This window comes from Callithrix jacchus, chromosome 14 (assembly GCF_049354715.1).
Source record: "Callithrix jacchus isolate 240 chromosome 14, calJac240_pri, whole genome shotgun sequence".
Classification (NCBI taxonomy): domain Eukaryota; kingdom Metazoa; phylum Chordata; class Mammalia; order Primates; family Cebidae; genus Callithrix; species Callithrix jacchus.
In genome coordinates this window covers 111,288,994-111,311,583 of record NC_133515.1, presented here as the reverse complement: position 1 = coordinate 111,311,583, position 22,590 = coordinate 111,288,994, and the positions used below count along the sequence as shown (strand labels likewise).

The window sequence follows — 22,590 nt, the reverse complement described above, 5'->3', positions numbered from 1 at the left end:
ATCAATGAATCACTTATTTTAAAGCCCGAGTACAAGGCAAAGGTTTGCCCTGGGTGTGGGGTCATTCAGCCACACATGCCCTCTGTTTTTTTTTTTTTTTTTTTTTTTGAGACAGAGTTTCACTCTTGTTACCCAGGCTGGAGTGCAATGGCGCGATCTCGGCTCACCGCAACCTCCGCCTCCTGAATTCAGGCAATTCTTCTGCCTCAGCCTCCTGAGTAGCTGGGACTACAAGTACGTGCCACCATGCTCAGCTAATTTTTTGTATTTTTAGTAGAGACGGGGTTTCACCATGTTGACCAGGATGGTCTCGATCTCTTGACCTCGTGATCCACCCGCCTTGGCCTCCCAACACATGCCCTGTTAACAGACCAGGATCCCTTGCATCTGCTCGCTTTTCAGCTGTTCCCCAACGAAAGTCACCTGTTCAACAGCCTGACCCTGGAGCTCCAAGATGTCATCACTCATGCCAGGCTCATCATTGTCCCCGACGGGGGAGTGAGCCGCCTTTGGCTCAGGGGCTTCCCCAGCTCCATCTGCCTCCTGATGCCCTCAGAGAAAGAAGCCCATGATGAAGTTCTTGGTGAAAGTGGGCCTCAGAGCAAACCCTTAACACACACAAAGCCCTGGTGTCGGATACATGGCAGTAATTTCCCAGTCATAGGCGTCTTCTTCTTCTTCTTCTTCTTTTTTTTTTTTTTTTTTTTGAGACGGAGTTTCGCTCTTGTTACCCAGGCTGGAGTGCAATGGCGCGATCTCGGCTCACTGCAACCTCCGCCTCCTGGGTTCAGGCAATTCTCCTGCCTCAGCCTCCTGCATAGGCTTCTTTTCAAGTGTGTCCAACACCTGGTGATTTAATAAAGTGGTCATCTCACAAATTGATCTCTGCAGTTAATGTTACTATGAGGCATTTGGTAGGTTACATACTGGCTGTGGCTGCGAATGGTAGGTCTCTGAGGAATTACTTTCTTTTGGACACTGTAAGATTGATATTCACATATAAGATGTTGATATTGATAATATCAATATTCCATCCCTTCAGTGTGGACTTCCAGCAGGCATATGTAGCCTACTGTCTTTGAAACTTTGTCGAGCTCATCAAAACCACTGGGAAAATTTATTTCTAGAATCACTTGAATGATTTCTAGGATCACTCAAGAGGACTGGCCTGTCTTTACCCAGAATAGGAACGATTTTTCCAAAGTCCACCTCTCGCTTTGAATCATTCTTAACTCAAATGAGGCTGTGTTCTGAGTGGTACACACCTGACACCACATGCCCGTGGCTGCAGCGGCTGCTCCTCACCGGCTCCCAGTGGCTCTGCACAGCTCCTCCTCGGGTGGAGAAGCTCAAATTCCCCACCTGGGCCAGGAGTCCCAGAAGATTCTGGGGCTGAACTGGTCAAATTCAACCTAAGATTAAAGAGAGGCTCAAAAATGTGAAGAGGCTCCCAGCACCCATCCAATGCTGATTGTCTAGATGGCCCTGGTCCCTCCCTCCCTCCCCTCCTCTCTATGGCTTCTGCAGAGGAGGGCAGTGAGTATAGCAAGAGGGCTCTGGGGTGCTCTGCACAATCACTCTGACCTCTTCATTTTCTTTTCCTGAGCTCTGCCACCAAGACACACACCTGCCCAGGGCTCCTGGTTACCCCCTCACCTGCCCAGGGTTCCCCATTACCCCCTCACGTGCCTAAGCTCCCCATTACCCCCTCACCTGCCCAGGGTTCCCGTTACTCCCTCACCTGCCTGGGGTTCTCCATTACCCCTCACCTGTCTGGGGTTCCCGTTACCCCTCCCCTGTCAGGACTTCCAATTACTCCCTCACCTGTCTGGGCTCCCCATTACCCCCTGACGGGTGCCCGGGGTTCCCGTTACTCCCTCACCTGCCTGGGGTTCCCCGTTACCCCTCCCCTGTCAGGACTTCCAATTACTCCCTCACCTGTCCGGGCTCCCATCACTCCCTCACCTGTCCGGGCTTCCCATCACTCCCTCACCTGGCCGGGCTCCCCATCACTCCCTCACCTGGCCGGGCTCCCCATTACTCCCTCACCTGGCCGGGCTCCCCATTACCCCTCACCTGCCCGGGCTCCCCGTTACCCCCTCACCTGCCTGGGGTTCCCCGTTACCCCTCACCTGCCCGGGCTCCCCGTTACCCCTCACCTGCCTGGGGTTCCCTGTTACCCCCTCACCTGCCGGGGGTTCCCCGTTACACCTCACCTGTCCGGGCTTCCCATTACTCCCTCACCTGTCCGGGCTCCCCATTACCTCTCATCTGCCCGGGCTCCCCATTACCCCTCACCTGCCCGGGGTTCCCCGTTACCCCCTCACCTGCCAGGGGCTCCCCGTTATCCCTCACCTGCCCGGGCTCCCCGTTACCCCCTCACCTGCCCGGGCTCCCCGTTACCCCTCACCTGCCCGGGGTTCCCCGTTACCCCTCACCGTTACCCCTCACCTGCCCGGGCTCCCCGTTACCCCTCACCTGCCCGGGCTCCCCGTTACCCCTCACCTGCCCGGGGTTCCCCGTTACCCCTCACCGTTACCCCTCACCTGCCCGGGCTCCCCGTTACCCCCTCACCTGCCCGGGCTCCCCGTTACCCCCTCACCTGCCTGGGCTCCCCGTTACCCCCTCACCTGCCCGGGGTTCCCCGTTACCCGCTCACCTACCCGGGCTCCCCGTTACCTCCTCACCTGCCCGGGGTTCCCCGTTACCCGCTTACCTACCCGGGCTCCCCGTTACCTCCTCACCTGCCCGGGCTCCCCGTTACCCCTCACCTGCCCGGGGTTCCCCGTTACCCCCTCACCTGCCCGGGGCTCCCCGTTACCCCCTCACCTGCCCGGGGTTCCCCGTTACCCCTCACCTGCCCGGGCTCCCCGTTACCCCTCACCTGCCTGGGGTTCCCCGTTACCCCCTCACCTGCCGGGGGTTCCCCGTTACACCTCACCTGTCCGGGCTTCCCATTACTCCCTCACCTGCCCGGGCTCCCCGTTACCCCTCACCTGCCCGGGGTTCCCCGTTACCCCTCACCGTTACCCCTCACCTGCCCGGGCTCCCCGTTACCCCTCACCTGCCCGGGCTCCCCGTTACCCCTCACCTGCCCGGGGTTCCCCGTTACCCCTCACCTGCCCGGGCTCCCCGTTACCCCTCACCTGCCTGGGGTTCCCCGTTACCCCCTCACCTGCCGGGGGTTCCCCGTTACACCTCACCTGTCCGGGCTTCCCATTACTCCCTCACCTGCCCGGGCTCCCCGTTACCCCTCACCTGCCCGGGCTCCCCGTTACCCCTCACCTGCCCGGGCTCCCCGTTACCCCTCACCTGCCCGGGCTCCCCGTTACCCCTCACCTGCCCGGGCTCCCCGTTACCCCTCACCTGCCTGGGGTTCCCCGTTACACCTCACCTGTCCGGGCTTCCCATTACTCCCTCACCTGCCCGGGCTCCCCGTTACCCCTCACCTGCCCGGGGTTCCCCGTTACCCCTCACCGTTACCCCTCACCTGCCCGGGCTCCCCGTTACCCCTCACCTGCCCGGGCTCCCCGTTACCCCTCACCTGCCCGGGGTTCCCCGTTACCCCTCACCTGCCCGGGCTCCCCGTTACCCCTCACCTGCCTGGGGTTCCCCGTTACCCCCTCACCTGCCGGGGGTTCCCCGTTACACCTCACCTGTCCGGGCTTCCCATTACTCCCTCACCTGCCCGGGCTCCCCGTTACCCCTCACCTGCCCGGGCTCCCCGTTACCCCTCACCTGCCCGGGCTCACCATTACCCCTCACCTGCCCGGGCTCCCCGTTACCCCTCACCTGCCCGGGCTCCCCGTTACCCCTCACCTGCCCGGGCTCCCCGTTACCCCTCACCTGCCCGGGCTCCCCGTTACCCCTCACCTGCCCGGGCTCCCCGTTACCCCTCACCTGCCCGGGCTCCCCGTTACCCCTCACCTGCCCGGGCTCCCCGTTACCCGTCTCCTGCCCTGGCACCGCGCCCCTCACCTTGGCGGTCACAATCGCTCGGGGTCACGTCAACATGCAGCCCCCGCCCGGCAGCCCAGTCCGTCTCCGTCCCGCGCCCGCGGGTGGAGCGACCTCCAGTCCGCGGTGCCTGGGCCTGGGCGCAGTTCTGCAGGCGTCTCTGCCCGCGTTGCCGCCTCTCGGCCCCGGCGAGTGAGGAGCGGGGCGCGGCCATGGGCACCCGCGGGCCCCCCGCGCTGCTGGACACCACGCCCGCCAAGACCATCGTGGTGTACCGCAACGGGGACCCGTTCTACCCGGGCAGGAGGTTCGTGCTGCCGCGGCGCCGCGCCACCACCTTCGAGGCGCTGCTGGAGCAGCTCACGGAGCAGGTGGACGTCCCGTTCGGCGTGCGCCGCCTCTTCACGCCCACGCGGGGGCGCCCGGTGCTGGCGCTGGACGCGCTGCAGGCGGGCGGCAAGTACGTGGCTGCGGGCCGCGAGCGCTTCAGGGAGCTCGAGTAAGTGCGCCCCGCGGCCTCGTGGGCCTGAGCGTGGTCGCGGCCGTGCTCCCCACGCACCCTCCCGGCTCGGGCGCCCCTCTTCCTGCGTGGATCCAGTGCCGCCGCCCCGGGCCGCCCCGAGGCCACGTGGTTTCCTGGGGCCGAAGCCGAGGCAGCCCCGAACCCAGGGTTCCTTCTTACGGGGCAGGGCGGGCTCTGGCCGGCAGCGAATCAGGAGGCCAGAGCGGCCAGGCGGGTGTGGGGCAGAAACACTGGGGAGGGGTCTAAGGGAGGGTGTGGGGGCGGGGCGTGGAAGACGTGGGGGCGGGGCGTGGAAGACGTGGGGGCGGGGCGTGGAGACGTGGGGGAGCGGCGTGGAGACGTGGGGGGCGTGTGAGACGTGGGGGAGGGGCGTGGGAGACGGGGGTGTGGGAGACGTGGGGGGCGTGGGAGACGTGGGGGCGGGGCGTGTGAGATGCGGGGGAGGGGCGTGGGAGACGTGAGGGAGGGGTGTGGGAGACGGGGGGCGTGGGAGACGTGGGGGAGGGGCGTGGGAGACGGGGGGCGTGTGAGACGTGAGGGAGGGGTGTGGGAGACGGGGGGCGTGTGAGACGTGGGGGAGGGGCGTGGGAGACGGGGGGCGTGGGAGACGTGGGGGCGGGGCGTGGAAGACATGGGGGGCGTGGGAGACGTGGGGGGAGGGGCGTGGGAGACGTGTGGGGCGTGGGAGACGTGGGGGAGGGCCGTGGGAGATGGGGAGGGGCGTGGGAGACGTGGGGGCGGGGCGTGGGAGACGTGGGGGCGGGGCGTGGGAATGGGGCGGCTTGGGCAGTTCCTATTTGAAATCTCTGGGGGCGGCGCCTCTAACTCCATGTTCATCACCTCTTGGTCCTGCGTGCGTTTTCAAGCTCGCCTTTAATGAAAACGCTGCCCTCCCACGGTTTGTGTCTGTAATCCCGTCGTTGCCCGTGTCTGCCTTGTGTGATCTCAGCTGCTTTCCTCTCCTGGCCCTCTGTTCCGGGCAGGTTTACTGGCAGTTTGGCCGGGAACTACTCCTTTTGCGTGGCTTTATGTGGGGACATTCTTCAAGGGCTGAGGTAAAAGTGAGATTATCCCCAGAGGATTTCCAGTTTCTTCTTTCAAATGCCAGGAATGCTCCGAGTTCAGAAATGCTCGGAATTAAATCAGCAGCTTGAGTTTTGTTTGGTATTTTTGAAAAAGTAGCAGGAGTTAGGCTGAGGGCTTGTGTATGGTTGCAGATTCGTAGCGGCATTTGCGAAGAAGCGAATTTACCATCCAGTTGTTTCTGAAGAAAAATCCTAAGTCACAGGCATCACAGTTGTGAAGAGGTGGAATCTGGATTCGCACATTTCAGATTGAAATTTATTACTGTGATAACCCTGTTATGTATGAGAATTCATGGACAAAATTATATTCCTTTATGGCCATGTGATTGGTGATGATTTGTGGGGTTGGTCAGATGGCATGAACATCTAGAACTGAGATCCTGCCCAGAATCCAGCGTTGTGTTGTTTTACAATTAGAGTATATTTCTACAAAAATGGACTTTAAAGTCCTTTTCAATACATATATAATGAAAAGTATTTGATTTTATCCCAAGATATTTCCTTGTAAAATTGGCCTATGTTTTGTGTGTTAGTAAATGAGGAAGGAAACCTGTCAAGCACCTGCCACAAAGTCTGGAGAATTCCTGGGAGATGTTACTGTTTCCCTTCCTGTGGGGCTAGGCGTTTCCTAACACACCCTGTTACACCTCCAGTTTTGTAGAGAGAGCCTCCAGTCTCATGGTTTATTTAAAATGTTGTGGACATGTGGCATATATATTGAGAAGACATTGAGATGTTTTCCTTCCCAGTGCTCTTCATGTTGCTCATGACTTTGTGGAAGGAAAGAGATGTCACCCACTGCAGAGGGAGGGGGGTTGGGGTCCGTGTGGCAGATGGCCTGGTTGCGTTGCATTTTCCACGCATGCTCAGTGCTGTAAAAGAGGGGCCACGTCTGCGTGTGAAGTTCAACACGGAGAGTACATGGGGCTCCTTTTCTAAAGGTCAGTGAGCGTGAAATTGGAGTTCAGACTTTGCTGAACAAGGCTCTGAAACATGTGGCTGGATTTTCGCTGAATTTTCACTGGTGTTAGTAAAGTAAACCAGCGCTGGAAATTTATTTTCTGTAATGGCTAAGCTGTTGAGCAGTCCAGTTAATTTTCACTGGAAAATAATACTCCAATTGTGTCACCAGCAAATGAACTTTGAAGTGAAGCCTGTTGATAGATTAGTGATCCGGGAGCCCCCTCCTCATAATAGTGGTTTTGAGATGGTGCATTAAAAAGAAACACCAACAAATTTCTCCAATATCCAATCATTATTCAGACATTTCCTGCATTATCTGGAACACATTAATTTGAGACCCAAAGAATGTAATTTTTTTCTTCATAAAACAAAGTATTATAAGGTAATTACTTTTCAAAAAAATTAAAAGTGTCATATAAAGCCTAGAACTAATATATCTTTTGTGGAGAAAGCTGTATTTACAACAAAATCGAAATCAGGGTGTTGTGTATGTGTGCATGTGTGTGTGATTAAGGGAGGGACCCCAGAGAATCTGAATGCTCAGGAATATTCCCCTGTTTACCTTAGAGCTTGTTGCTTAGACGTGTGAATGTGCTGTTTGCATCAAAGTATCCTGGTTCTTCCTCACCCCAGCATTTTCTTCTCATTTCCCTGGCCACCCATTTGTACCCTGGGAACTAGCAGATGACAGGAGAAAGAGGAGAAGTGGGTGGAGAGGAAGCTGTGATAGAGGAGTGTTGGCGTTAGAGCCAGAGACTGGTGGAATTTAATCCTGGCTTTCTCTATCTGAGAAACGTTTAACTAGTTAAATAACCTCTCCAAGACTTGTTTCCTCATCAATCAAGCAGCCTGGCTTAACGCCCACTCTACAGGACCGTCGGTAGAACAGAATGAATGCAGTACTGGGAAACGCCTGGCACTGACTCTCACGGGTGGTTTCCTCCCTTCCTTTGTTGTCTGGAAGTAGCCAGGAGGGAGCTTGCACCCAACGGCCCCATCTCTGCTTCCCAGACCCACTCCCGCCCACCTCAGGGCAACTCAAGCCCACCCAGCAGGCTTCTCTAAGTGCCTGGGTTCAAGACCTCAGGACAGAGGCTCCCTGAGGAACTATGGTCCTTTCTTTCTATTTATATATGTTCTTGGGAGTGTAACACTGAAATAATAAATAGTATTTTGTGTTTTTGAAGGATCTTTTTATGTGTTAGTTTTTCTGTGTTAAATTTTATTTTTTGGTTCCATGTAATGAAAATCAGATGTCTCGTGAAAGGTTAATGGCCATACACAAATACGAAGTTTGGGAACTTAGAACCAATCTAAAATGGTTATTTGGAAAATAGGGGGACTAGACTAAGCTGTTGAAGAGCGGATACAAGGGCCTGTAAGCAAGTGGAGAGGTGCGCCCCGGCTCAGCCAGCGGCCATGTTTGTCTCACTCACACAGCGGAAGGCACGGGCCGGCTCAGCCAGCGGCCATGTTTGTCTCACTCACACAGTGGAGAGGCGCGGGCCGGCTCAGCCAGCGGCCATGTTTGTCTCACTCACACAGCCGAGAGACGCGGGCTGGCTCAGCCAGCGGCCATGTTCGTCTCACTCACACAGCGGAAGGCATGGGCCGGCTCAGCCAGCGGCCATGTTTGTCTCACTCACACAGCGGAGAGGCGCGGCCCATCTCAGCCAGAGGCCATGTTTGTCTCACTCACACAGCGGAAGGCGCGGGCCGGCTCAGCCAGCGGCCATGTTTGTCTCACTCACACAGCGGAAGGCGCGGGCCGGCTCAGCCAGCGGCCATGTTTGTCTCACTCACACAGCGGAGAGGCGCGGCCCGTCTCAGCCAGCGGCCATGTTTGTCTCACTTACACAGCGGAAGGCGCGGGCCGGCTCAGCCAGCGGCCATGTTTGTCTCACACAGCGGAGAGGCGCGGCCCGTCTCAGCCAGCGGCCATGTTTGTCTCACTCACACAGTGGAGAGGCGCGGCCCGTCTCAGCCAGCGGCCATGTTTGTCTCACTCACACAGCGGAGAGGCACGGGCCGGCTCAGCCAGGGGCCATGTTTGTCTCACTCACACAGCGGAGAGGCGTGGGCCGGCTCAGCCAGCGGCCATGTTTGTCTCACTCACACAGCGGAAGGCGCGGGCCGGCTCAGCCAGCGGCCATGTTTGTCTCACTCACACAGCGGAAGGCGCGGGCCAGCTCAGCCAGCGGCCATGTTTGTCTCACTCACACAGCGGAAGGCGCGGGCCGGCTCAGCCAGCGGCCATGTTTGTCTCACTCACACAGCGGAAGGCACGGGCCGGCTCAGCCAGCGGCCATGTTTGTCTCACTCACACAGCGGAAGGCGCGGGCCGGCTCAGCCAGCGGCCATGTTTGTCTCACTCACACAGCGGAGAGGCGCGGCCCGTCTCAGCCAGCGGCCATGTTTGTCTCACTCACACAGCGGAAGGCATGGGCCGGCTCAGCCAGCGGCCATGTTTGTCTCACTCACACAGCGGAAGGCGCGGGCCGGCTCAGCCAGCGGCCATGTTTGTCTCACTCACACAGCGGAAGGCGCGGGCCGGCTCAGCCAGCGGCCATGTTTGTCTCACTCACACAGCGGAAGGCGCGGGCCGGCTCAGCCAGCGGCCATGTTTGTCTCACTCACACAGCGGAGAGGCGCGGCCCGTCTCAGCCAGCGGCCATGTTTGTCTCACTTACACAGCGGAAGGCGCGGGCCGGCTCAGCCAGCGGCCATGTTTGTCTCACACAGCGGAGAGGCGCGGCCCGTCTCAGCCAGCGGCCATGTTTGTCTCACTCACACAGTGGAGAGGCACGGCCCGTCTCAGCCAGCGGCCATGTTTGTCTCACTCACACAGCGGAAGGCGCGGCCCGTCTCAGCCAGTGGCCATGTTTGTCTCACTCACACAGCGGAGAGGCGCGGGCCGGCTCAGCCAGGGGCCATGTTTGTCTCACTCACACAGCGGAGAGGCGCGGGCCGGCTCAGCCAGCGGCCATGTTTGTCTCACTCACACAGCGGAAGGCGCGGGCCGGCTCAGCCAGCGGCCATGTTTGTCTCACTCACACAGTGGAAGGCGCGGGCCGGCTCAGCCAGCGGCCATGTTTGTCTCACTCACACAGCGGAAGGCGCGGGCCAGCTCAGCCAGCGGCCATGTTTGTCTCACTCACACAGCGGAGAGGCGCGGCCCGTCTCAGCCAGCGGCCATGTTTGTCTCACTCACACAGTGGAAGGCGCGGGCCGGCTCAGCCAGCGGCCATGTTTGTCTCACTCACACAGCGGAAGGCGCAGGCCGGCTCAGCCAGCGGCCATGTTTGTCTCACTCACACAGCGGAGAGGCGCGGCCCGTCTCAGCCAGCGGCCATGTTTGTCTCACTTACACAGCGGAAGGCGCGGGCCGGCTCAGCCAGCGGCCATGTTTGTCTCACTCACACAGCGGAGAGGCGCGGCCCGTCTCAGCCAGCGGCCATGTTTGTCTCACTTACACAGCGGAAGGCGCGGGCCGGCTCAGCCAGCGGCCATGTTTGTCTCACACAGCGGAGAGGCGCGGCCCGTCTCAGCCAGCGGCCATGTTTGTCTCACTTACACAGTGGAGAGGTGCGGCCCGTCTCAGCCAGTGGCCATGTTTGTCTCACTCACACAGTGGAGAGGCGCGGGCCAGCTCAGCCAGGGGCCATGTTTGTCTCACTTACACAGCGGAGAGGCGCGGGCCGGCTCAGCCAGCGGCCATGTTTGTCTCACTCACACAGCGGAAGGCGCGGGCCGGCTCAGCCAGCGGCCATGTTTGTCTCACTCACACAGCGGAGAGGCGCGGCCCGTCTCAGCCAGCGGCCATGTTTGTCTCACTTACACAGCGGAAGGCGCGGGCCGGCTCAGCCAGCGGCCATGTTTGTCTCACACAGCGGAGAGGCGCGGCCCGTCTCAGCCAGCGGCCATGTTTGTCTCACTTACACAGTGGAGAGGTGCGGCCCGTCTCAGCCAGTGGCCATGTTTGTCTCACTCACACAGTGGAGAGGCGCGGGCCAGCTCAGCCAGGGGCCATGTTTGTCTCACTTACACAGCGGAGAGGCGCGGGCCGGCTCAGCCAGCGGCCATGTTTGTCTCACTCACACAGCGGAAGGCGCGGGCCGGCTCAGCCAGCGGCCATGTTTGTCTCACTCACACAGTGGAGAGGCGTGGGCCGGCTCAGCCAGCGGCCATGTTTGTCTCACTCACACAGCGGAAGGCGTGGGCCGGCTCAGCCAGCGGCCATGTTTGTCTCACACAGCGGAAGGCGTGGGCCGGCTCAGCCAGCGGCCATGTTTGTTTCATTCATACAGTTTTCAAAGATTTGAGTTGGCTCTAACATTTTATAATTGGGAAAATTCATGTAATACTATGAACTTTTGGTCTTCCTTGAAAAAAATAGAGGATTTGTCTGTTCAGAGGACTTGGTTGTAGTTGCCCGTGTCTCCCCCGTCTGGACCTGTGAGGCAGTGTCCACCTGAGACGGGAAGGGCTCCCGCTAGCCACAGCCCCCGCCAGTCCCTGAGACCACCCTTGGCGAGCGTCATCATTTGATGGGGACCTGCATCTCTGCCTCTTGATTGGATATTTAGTTCTTTCTTTCCCTTCTATTTACCAGTCTAAATGGACCCTTCTCTGACTATTGCTAAAACTATCAAAAATGATAATCTCAAATACATATATTTTAAAAATCAGGAATAAACCTTAATATCACATATAATTTGAAGGCATTATTTATTACCCATTAAAACATTTTATTTTTGAGGAATATGGAAGTCCCGAAAGTCCCCAACAGTAAAAAAATTGTGTTAATGGGACTCAGACACATTTTATGATGGGGCCTCTTTTTCCAGTTTTCAGTTTTGGCAAAAGGGGAAGTGTCAAATTTCTGGGAGCCAGGAGGGAGCAGGGGAGGTGCAGGGGAGCTGGAGGAGGGTCTGGGTTTCTGTTCCTGCTTAGCCTGTCATGGGAACATTGATGAGCTCACAGTTCTGGGCCTTCAGTGACCTGCTCAAAAAATGCTGTTAATTAGATGATTTCTCAGGTTTCTCTTTAATAAGGGAAAGCAATGTCACTTAAGAGACACTTCAAAGGGGCAATGCCACTGGTGCCCAGTGTGAAAACTGTCCTCCCGCAGCACTGCTGCTGTATTCTGACGTGGGTTCTAACACCGGGAAGGTTTTAGATTCTAGTTCCAAACTGCTGTGGGGTTGAATCTACTAAGCCTGAAAAGGACTCATCTCTAAAGAGTCTGAACTTTCTATGTAACTGTCTACCTTCTGATTATGTTTTCTTCTTCTTCTGCAGTTATATTCATATAGTTCCCCGAAAACCTGCAAAGATAAGGAAGTTGAAGGAAGTAAGTGCTCGCTTCTAACAACTAATAAAGGGATAAACTGGACGACTTGGTAAAAATCGAAATGTCAACGTAGAATAATTGAAGTTTTACAGAAGCAGTGTTTAGCAGAGAATGCTATAAGGACGCGTTGCCCTTGAAGTCAGAGCAGGCTGTGCAAGCTTGTCATACGTGTCAAAGCACTTAAGTAACCAAGCGGTGGGAGGTAGTGAAGAGAGGCTGAGACGTGCAGAGGAGAGAGTCATCTTAGAGACACGCCATGCAATTAATTAAAGTCTTCGCTTTCCTTTTGTTTTGGGGGGGTTTGGAAAGACAGGTATCAGGAAAAGTTATTTAGAGTTAGGCAGCGCTGAAGCTAATTATAATGCTAAATTTAAAGATTTGTCGCAAGTTCTCAACATTTTTGTACTTGATAGACATTTATTAGGTCTACAGGACAGAACGTTCCATCACGCTCTTTATATCACTTGATTTTTAGTAAAAATAACAATTTAATTTGTTTAAAGAGACATGCTTTTTTTTTTTTTTGTAAGCAATACCACAGTTTTAAGCCAGGTAGCCTGTTGATATTTAGAATTTAACATATTTTTTACTTAAAAAATGGACTTACTTTGCAGAATATTACATGGGTGAATTATTTTGAGGGCATCTACTTCACTAAGTTGCAATACTGCTGTTCTTACATTTTCTCACCTGTGTCATGGAGATGATAACCGATACCTCAGAAGCTTGTTGTAAGGACTAAATGATAAAATATACATAACGTGCCAGCACTAGGTAAGTGCTTCCCTGCCACATCTTACAGAAGCTGCTCTTCTCTGTGTCCTCGGAATGCCACCCAGAGCTCCACGCAGGACATGCCAGCAGCCCCAGAGCTATTGGCAAGCAACAGCTTCTGGAAGTGTTCGGCTGCTTTCTTGGAGTCTGCCCTTCAGGGCAGTTAAAATAAGTCAAATTTATTACGTTGCTCACCTCAGGTTGTAACTTGCCAAGGGCACGAGGGCAAGTTTCCAATGAGACAGCAATTCTGGCAGTCATTGAATTTCAGGGCTCCCTGAATAAAGAGAGTGGAAATGATTCGTGGTCATCTGCACACCTCTGCACCTGCTTCCGCTCTCCGTGTGGAGCTGGGAGTGGGATTAAGCAATAATTCTGGAAATTACCGTCGAGAGCATTTGTTAGAGTGTGAGTCTCGGTTCATCCTTTAAATATTTCAGTGATTTCAGTAAGATATGACTTAAAAGGCAGTATATCAGGATGGGGGGGAATTTCAGAGTATCTTGTGAAAACATCTTGTTTTCTCATAGAGGAAGCCTTGGTCTACAGAAGTGAAACGCTGGGCAGGCGCGCCAGGATTTCAACACCCACGCAAGCCTTGTCCTCCTAGAGCAGGCACTAGGTTGCTGGGCACTCACTCTATAAGGCTACATTACCCAAAAGAGTTTAAACATGTTTTATTTTAGTATTTTTTTTTTTTTTTGGCTAGAAGATTTTTAATGTTCCCAACACAAAGAAATGATACATGTTTGAGGTGATAGATATCCTAATTACCTGTTCATTACACATTGTATACATGTATCAAAATATCACATGTTCCCCATATGTATGACTATTATGTATCAATAAAAATTATGTAATCTTCCTCATTTTTCCAAACATGTTTTATTTTTGAATTTCTACTTTGTTCTTTTCAAAAATGTGATTATAAAAGTAGTTCCTATTGAGAGGAGTATCAAGAATACTGTGTAGAAAATTAAAACTACAGTGAGATCCCATCTCATACCAGCCAGAATGGCTATTTTAAAAATCATTTTATATATTTTTTCTTCAACTTTTAAGTTCAGGGGTACGTGCGCAGGATGTGCAGGTGTGTCACACAGGCAAACGTGTGCGATGGGGTTTGGGGCACAGATCATCCCATCACCAAGGTATTAAGCCCAGTATCCATTAGCTGCGCTTCCTGATGCTCTCCCTCCCACCTCCCTCCTACAGGCACCAGTGTGTGGTGTTCACCTCCCTGTGTCCATGTGTTCTTATCATTTGGCCCCCACTTACAAGTGGGAACATGTGGTGTTTGGTTTTCTGTTCCTGCGTTAGTTTGCTGAGGATAATGGCTTCCAACTCCATCCATGTCCCTGCAAAGGACGTGGCCTTACTCTCTTTTATGGCTGCATAGTATTTCATGGTGTATATGTACCACATTTTCTTTATCCAGTCTGTCATTGATGGACACTTAGGTTGGTTCCGTGTCTTTTCTATCATGAATAGTGCTGCGGTGAACCTATGTGTGCACGTATCTTCATGACAGAGTGATTTATATTCCCTTGGTTGTATACCCAGTAATGGGATTGCTGGGCCAAGTGGTATTTCTGCCTGCAGGTCTTTGCGGAACCACCACACTGTCTTCCACAATGGTAGGACTAATTTACCTCCCACCAACAGTGTAAAGTGTTCTCTTTCTCCACAACCTTGCCAGCATCTGTTGTTTTTTGACTTTTTAATAATATCAAAATGGCTATTTTTAAAAAGTCAAAAAACAGAAGTTGCTGGTGAGACCATGGAGAAAAGGGAGTGCTTATACACTGTTGGTGGGAATGTAATTAATTTACCACCGTGCAGGGCCACTGGAAGTTCTCAAAGAACTTAAAACAGAACTACCATTTAGAGAGGAAAGTAACCGGAAAGACACGTGCGTTCATACATTAACTGCAGCCCTATTCACAATAGCAAAGTCATTGAATCAGCTTGTGCCCATCAGTGGTGGATGGAAAAGAAAATGCGGTACATATACACCGTCGAATACCATGCAGCCAAAAAAGATCCAAGTTGTGTCCTTTTCAGTCACACGGATGCAGCTGGAGCCATCATCTGAAGTGAATTAATGCAGGAACAGAAACGAAGTACTGCATATTCTCACCTACAAGTGGGAGCGAAACAGTAGGTAGTCATGGGTGCAAGTTGATGGCCGTAGACACTGGGGGCCACTATTAATAGGTGGGGGAGGGAGGCAACGGGGCGAGGGTTGAAAAACTAACTACTGGATACTGCGCTCACTGCCTGGGTGACAGAATAAATTATACCCCAAACCTCAGCATCGCACAAGGTACTCATGTAGCAAACCTGCACATGTACCCCCGAATCTAAAAGTTGAAATTATTAAAAAATATACTGCACGGGAAAGCTCAATGAAGAGAATGAAAATAATTACCAATTTTGCCTCCCAAAGATTACCGCTTTGCATTTTGTCATGTCTATTTCTATTTTTCTATGCACAGGTAGCAAATATAGATACACAGACACACATGCATGCACATACATATACACATATATGTTTCCAGAAACAGGATTAATACATACTCTCTTCTAATCTGCCTTTTATTTACTATGTGCCATGACCATTTTCTCATTGTAACTGTCCTTTTGAGACATGATTTTTTAACGCCTGAAAACGATTCCACCATGTGAATTTATCATAATTACTTAGCCCAGCCTCTTTGAGCACACTTTGCCTTTTTGCTATTTTAATCAGTGATATAATATAATGGACCCCTCGTAGAGACATGTTTGTTCACATTAATGACTATTTATAGAGAAGTAGAATTAACATGCATAATTTTAATGTCTTTGCTATTTACTTCTGGACTGGCTCCCATAATATTTCTAAAAACTCACGTTGCTTGTGAGGATGGAGCAGTATCATGTCAATGTGCATGGCCTGGACGTGCCTGATGCTCATGATCTGCCCCTGTTTTCTTTTGTGGAAGTAGTCACTCCTAAAAAGGGTTTCCAGTTATTATTGTTTGTTGTGTAAACGCTTGTCCTGGTGGGACAAGCATTTGCTTGGACACAGGTCAGTGGTGGACCCAACCCTGAATGAGTTGGAGCCATCGCCGAGAGCTTTGGCCGACACACGTGATTCACTCCAGGAACTCCGCTGAGCCTGGAGGGGACTGTAAGAGTAGCTGAGATTTAGAGCCATGTCCTGCTGTTGCACACGGGGACACAGCCAGCCAGTCACAGGACCGAAGGCTGCCTGCCACTCCCAGTGGCGTTACTACTACTTACTAAGCCACAGTTTGCCCGCCTTCTGGCTTATGGGCATGCACCTATGATCACAGAGACAGTGTAATACCTAATGAGCTAAAAGACTTGTCGGCCAATGCCATGGCTCACACTTGTAATCCCAGTAGTTTGGGAGGCCAAGGTGGGACGATTACTTGAGCCCAGGAATTCTCGACCAGCAAGACCCTATCTCTACAAAAAGTGAAAAAAAAAAAAAAAATTAGCCAGGTATGGTGGCGCCTGGGAAGCTGAGGCGGGGGGATCACTTGAGCCCAGGAGTTTAGGATGCAGTGAGCTATGATTGCACGGCAGCGCTCCAGCCTGAGCAACAGAGTGAAACCCTGTCTCAACAAAAAAGACTTGTTTTTGCTTGTTTTCTTTATGTTCCAGAAATAGAAATGCTTTGGTCAGATGCCAAGTGCTAGGACTGTAGGGTTTCTTTGTGAGCCCTCCATGCCATCGATTTTGTATGTGGCCATATTCACGTGACCAGGGCTGAGATGCCTGCACGCCACACTGGGCATGGGAGAGTCGTGTCAGTCCTTGAATGCTTCTTCATCGTGTTCAATGTCCTGAAGTTCCTTCTCTTTTAACATGGAATGTTGTGTGGCTTATGTTCTCAGCATGTTTTCACACCTATAGTCTCATCTACAAAAATGGAAAAATAGCAACCGTGTGAGTGAGGCAGAGCGGGCCTTAATACCTGCCCTTTGAAAGATGAGTAAAGGGTTGAAGAAAGGTTAAGCGCCATCTGCAGTTGGGTGGCTCGTTTGCAGCAGAGCTTGGACTAAAACCAAGCATTCTAGGAACGATTCCAGGATTTCTCCCACTCTTTTCCCAGGGAAAGACCCATGACTGCTTTTGTACAACTTGCTAGTGTTAAATGAATTTCTTCCATTTAATTCATAGAATTAAGTCACCGCAGGAATTTTTTTCTGATAGATGTTCAAGCCCTTACATCACAGAGAGAGAACCCTGGTGTGCAGTGGCAGCGGAAGGCACCCCACAGTATTTTGAGTAAAGGTACAAAGCAGTTCTCCCAGGGGAAATGCAGGACACCAGCAGGATGGGGCACAGCTTTCTCCAGGAGCCATGTGAGGGGCTGGGGAAGCTTCTGTAGGAAGAGCACCAGGATGAGGGCCTTTCCCCTCTGCTGCTCCACCTCTTTCTGGGGAGAGTTGAGAACAGCCGCATCCTGGGCGCCCAGGGTCAGGGGAGCTGCATGCCTCAGCCCTAAAAGCTCCTGGAGACCTAGTTGGAAGCTAAGGCCATGTGTATACTATATAACACACTGGGGTTTAAGGATTGTTTATGGTAGCATTTTGTTTCTAAATTACAAAAAGCTGGGGACAACCTGAATGTCCACCAATAGAGAAATGGCTAAATGACTCGTGGTGTGTCATCTGGGATTAGATCCACAGGGACTGATCTAAAGTAATGTCTTTCAGACTGTGGGCAGGATTAAGTGAGATTTTGTGAAACGCTCAGCCTGGCGCTTTTGACAAACAGCAAGAGCTCAGTGAGTAGTCGGTGCTGTGATTATTCATAAGGCCTTGACATTGCAGCTGATCTTATCCAAATTTCAGATCCATTGTTGCCTGCAGTATGAATCCCAGTGTAAACTGTTTTACAGATTCAATGTGGCATAAGTTTTTGCCAAGTCCAAAAGTTCAGTGTTTAAATGTTTTACTACGTTATTTAGTCTTATTTTGTGATACATTACTACAGAATAGAAAGACCTAGCTTCTGTAAATTACTCTTTCACATAATTTCTGTTTTGGTCAAAATATGTTAGTGAGAAAGTTGAAGAAGCTTCCCAAGAGATTTTGATTTATGTAGAAATTTACTTAAAATTAATTAGAATACTATAACATACATTTAATATTATAACAGAAATGATTTTTAAAATAACTTCAACATAATGAATTTGAAATTGCTTATCATTAAATGGAGGGACAAGGAAAATTAGATTAGCAAAAAATGCTCTTGCGATCTTGGCTTTCATTGACTGTGTCATGTTGGTGAGAAAAGCGTCCCTGGTCTTACTTCAATGGAAGGACTTCTCTCATAGTAGTCCTTTTAAACAACATGGAAATTTCTGGTTTGCAATCTCAAGTTTTAGAGATTTGGGCAGATTTACTAGGAACAGATAAATCCCAATTCAATGTTTTCTCTCCCCCATGAAGGATGTGTTCCGATTCTGCTCTTTCAGGGGCCTGTCCTGGACTAACAACAAGTGTACCATTCATTTAGACCACATTTTTGTCATGGAAGAGAAGGATGTGATTTGCTGAGATGAAGTTTTTAGATCATAGCTACCAGTAAATACCAGTAGCTGCCAGTGAATCTAACTTAAAGATGTTATAAAATTAATTTAAATATGCATTTTCATAAACTGTTTTACATGATTTCCTGCCTTACTGAAAAGCCTGGAGAGTAAAATTTAACTTTGTCCAAGTGACTGAAGCTTGGGCTGCGGTACTTCCGTCTGGCTGAACCTATATTCACTTCCTCCATATTTCTTAGTGGTCTGGCCAATGGCAAGACCACTGTTTGCTGTTTGCTGATGCCCTGTTGGGGACACATTTTTTTGAAGCTTCTGTTTTCATTTTCAGGGAGGGGAGCATCACATACTGGGGTCTGTTGGGAGGTTGGGGGCTAGGGGAGGGATAATCGGGGTTGGGGAATGATGGAGGGACAGCATTAGGAGAAATACGTAATGTAGATGACGGGGTGATGGATGCAGCAAACCATCATGGCACGTGTGTACCTATGTAACAAACCTGCACATTCTGCACATGTACCCCAGAACTTAAAGTATAATAATAATAAAGTACCATATAATTCATGCTCATTGTAGAAAAATGAGAAAGCATATGTAATTTAAAAGAAAAACGTATTCATGTCCTATCATTCAGAGATTAACCACTGTTTTTCCATATGCTTTTGATATGTACACATATACCTATGTACATGTATATACTTCTAGCTTTATAAATATATTTAAGCAAAATGGGAGCATAATCTACATTTTTTGAAATTTCTTTCTATTTAATGATGCATTGTGAAATCTCTACATGTCAAGGAATAGGCTCCTGTAATACTCTTTAGTGGATTTAAAGTATTGCATTAAGTGACGTGTGACTTATGTTTTTAAAACCAGCCATGTTTTGCTTGACATTTAGAGAACATTTTTATATATCCTACTAAACTGCTCTCTTGAGAGGTTATACCAAGTTAAATCTGTGCCCATTGTGAGACTGGGTGTTCCCCACACCACCCACATGCTGTGTGTTATCCTTAATTTTCCTGACACATTGCCATGCTGGTGCTGTAGCTTTGTGGAAATATCATGGGCTCTGTCATTTAGATAAATTAACTTCTCTGATGCTCAGTTAATGGGTATGACTGTATCTATGAAATAGAGGTTAAATGTATTCTGGTCATCACAGTGTTCTAAAGTTTCAATCCGTCCATCCGTCCGTCCATCCATCCATCCATCCATCCATCCATCAGATTTAATCCCAACACTCGTGTATTTGGAAGTGTTTGCTTTCCATCCATCCATCCATCCATCCATCCATCCATCCATCCATCCATCTGTCCATTCATCCATCCATCTGTCCATCATCAGATTTAATCCCAACACTCGTCTATTTGGAAGTGTTTGCTTTCCGTCCATCCATCCATCAGATTTAATCCCAACACTCGTGTATTTGGAAGTGTTTGCTTTCCGTCCATCCATCCATCAGATTTAATCCCAACACTTGTGTATTTGGAAGTGTTTGCTTTCCATCCATCCATCCATCTGTCCATCCATCCATCCATCCATCCATCCATCCATCCATCATCAGATTTAATCCAAACGCTCATGTATTTGGAAGTGTTTGCTTTCCATCCATCCATCCATCTGTCCATCCATCCATCCATCCGTCCATCATCAGATTTAATCCCAACACTCGTGTATTTGGAAGTGTTTGCTTTCCTGTGGCTGATTGCACCAGAGCAGCAACACATCATCAAATAATATGCATATGTCCACTAAGCCCAATGATTCTTTCACTAAAGAATTCTTGAGCACTGATTATGTACCAGGTACTGTTTGAAGCAGTTGTACAGAAAGGGAAAACATCCCTTCCCTCAAGGAGCTTGCACTTTCGGCGGTGAGACAGACAATAAACAAAAGCCATACAGTGTAGAGTATGTGGGGGATATGAAATGTCATGCTGGGAGCTGTTTGATTTTAGAGAGGATGACCAGGTGGTCTTCATTGAGGAAGTGACTTTCAAGTCCAGGCTCAAAAGAAGTGAGGGAGCTGGCAATTTGATATCTTGGGTAAAAGCATCCTGAGAAGGAGACCTGATGGTGCAAAGGCCCGTGGCCTGTTGTTCAGGGAGTGACATTTGACTTTGAGCCAGAGTGTCTGGCTGCCATGTTGATAGCCACAAGTAGGAGGCAGCTGCAGTGATCCAGGCAAGGGACAGTGGGGATTCAGGTCAGTGTGGTGGCGTTGGTGATTATGAATTCATGCTGGGAGTCAGTGTGGGCAGAACAAAGGGGAGTTCCGAGGACAGGGTCCTGGAGTGCTTAGGGGGCAGGGAGGTGAGAGGGAGCAAAGAAGGCTGGAAAAAGGCCAGGTGAGTGCAGGATGCTGGGTGGTGAGAGATGGGGTGGGCCATCTGTGTCAAACGTTGCTGGTCAGACGAGGAAGATGAAGACTGAGAAGGGACCGTTGGATTTAGTAACGTGGAGGTTGTGGGCAGAGAAGAATAGAAGAGAGGTGGGAGATACAAATAGCTCTTTAAACAAGTTTTGCTCTAAAGGAAGGAGAGAAACGTAGAGGCAACTGGAGGGGGAGACAGAGCCAAGAGAGTTTTTCTTTTTTTTTTTTTTTGGGACGGAGTTTCGCTCTTGTTACCCAGGCTGGAGTGCAATGGTGCGATCTCGGCTCACCGCAACCTCCGCCTCCTGGGTTCAGGCAATTCTCCTGCCTCAGCCTCCCGAGTAGCTGGGATTACAGGCACATGCCACCGTGCCCAGCTAATTTTTTGTATTTTTAGTAGAGACGGTTTCACCATGTTGACCAGGATGGTCTCAATCTCTTCACCTTGTGATCCACCCGCCTCGGCCTCCTAAAGTGCTGGGATTACAGGCTTGAGCCCAAGAGTTTTTCTAAGAAGTGACATCGTGTGTGATGATGGGAGTAGCCATTGCAGAGGGAAAACTGATGATGTGAACGAAGTGGGGAGAATTACTCGGGAAATGGCCTTGAGTGGGTGAGGATGATTATATTCATAATAGAGTCATAATTATATAAAATTGTATAGAATTATATACAATAGTAACCGCTGTCTCCATAGGACCTGCATATTCTGGACATTCCGTGTAAACAGATTCAGGCGATATGTGGCCTTTTGCATGTGGCTTCTCTGAGCGTGATATTTTCCAGCTTCATCCACGTCACGGCGTGTATCAGGGCTGCATTCCTTTCTAAGGCTGAATTCCATTCGGTTGTGGATCCAGCATACTTTGTTTGCCGTTCATCAGGAGACGAACATTTGGGCCTTGCTGCTCATAGCCCTGCTGAGAGGCCTGAGTGGTCCTCTCTCTCATCCTGGAAACGATTTCTTTTTTTTTTTTTTTTTTTTAATTTTTTATTGGATTTTAGGTTTTGGGGTACATGAGCAGAGCATGCAAGTCAGTTGCGTAGGAACACACATAGCAGTGTGCTTTTCTTTCCTTCTCCCCTTCACCCACATTTGCCATTTCTCCCCAGGCTATCCCTCCCCACCTCCCCCTCCCACTGGCCCTCCCCTTTTCCCCCCAATAGACCCCAGTGCTTAGTACTCCCCTCCCTGTGTCCATGTGTTCTCGTTTTTCATCACCCGCCTATGAGTGAGAATATGCGGTGTTTCATTTTCTGTTCTTGTGTCAGTTTGCTGAGGATGACGTTCTCCAGATTCATCCAGGTCCCTACAAACGACACAAACTCATCATTTCTGATTGCTGCATAATATTCCATGGTGTATATGTGCCACATTTTTCCAATCCAGTGGAAACGATTTCTTTCCTTCTCTTCGGAAGTTCTTCTCTCTTCTCATGTTCTATGACTCTTTTTCTTTTACTTGTGGGACTATAGTCCTTGCCTTTCCTTTCAGGGTGCTCTCCAAATCCTTTTCTCTTGTAGTTCAGGCCACCGCCACTCCGTTCCCTCATGACTTCCGCAGTCATCCATGTGCTGAAGACGCACGGTTCTCTCCAAGTCAGGACCCATATCTCCAGCCACTGTCACTTGGATGTCCCAAAGACATCTCGAACTCAGCATGCCCGAGTTTGAACTCTGCCCTCTGCCCCAAAACCCATTTTTTACCTTGTGTTTCCTATTCCAGAAGATGCAACTGTCCACCCAGCTCCTAAAATCAGAAACCTGGGCATTTTTCTCAACCGTTACCTCTCCCAGCAACCCCTAGTCCCTCCCTGCCCACGCATCCCACCTCCTGATTTACTCTCGGGTCAGCTCACCTGCCGTCATCTCGGCTGCTCCTAGCCTCGTTGAGGCTGCCGAGCTTGGTCACCTGGAAGGAGTCTGTGCCTTCCCCTGGTCTCCCTGCTTCTGACCTTGTCCCTTTTTAGTGTGAGCATGTTGCTCC

The 22,590-nt window shown here is 51.0% G+C and overlaps 2 protein-coding genes across 9 annotated transcripts in view; both read left to right on the top strand.

The window, feature by feature from the left end:
* ALLC (allantoicase) overlaps positions 1–647 on the top strand; it is a 44,682-nt gene extending 44,035 nt beyond the window's left edge. Inside the window, 2 exon segments of the mRNA XM_035273317.3 lie at positions 403–555; positions 557–647. Coding sequence (XP_035129208.3) covers positions 403–555; positions 557–613 — 210 coding nt within the window. The 3' untranslated portion in view covers positions 614–647.
* Positions 648–4,035: 3,388 nt separating this feature from the next.
* Positions 4,036–22,590, top strand: part of DCDC2C (doublecortin domain containing 2C) — a 147,974-nt gene continuing 129,419 nt past the window's right edge. For 7 of the 8 annotated variants that reach the window (XR_013526221.1, XR_004733850.3, XR_008476500.2 and 4 more), the window contains exons 1-2: positions 4,036–4,456; positions 11,830–11,881. Coding sequence is in view for 4 of the 8 variants with exons in the window: in XM_035273314.3 (XP_035129205.2) it covers positions 4,170–4,456; positions 11,830–11,881 (339 nt within the window). In the remaining 4 variants the exon portion in view is untranslated. The remainder of the gene's footprint in view (positions 4,457–11,829; positions 11,882–22,590) is intronic. The other variant, XM_035273313.3, reaches the window with a different exon arrangement.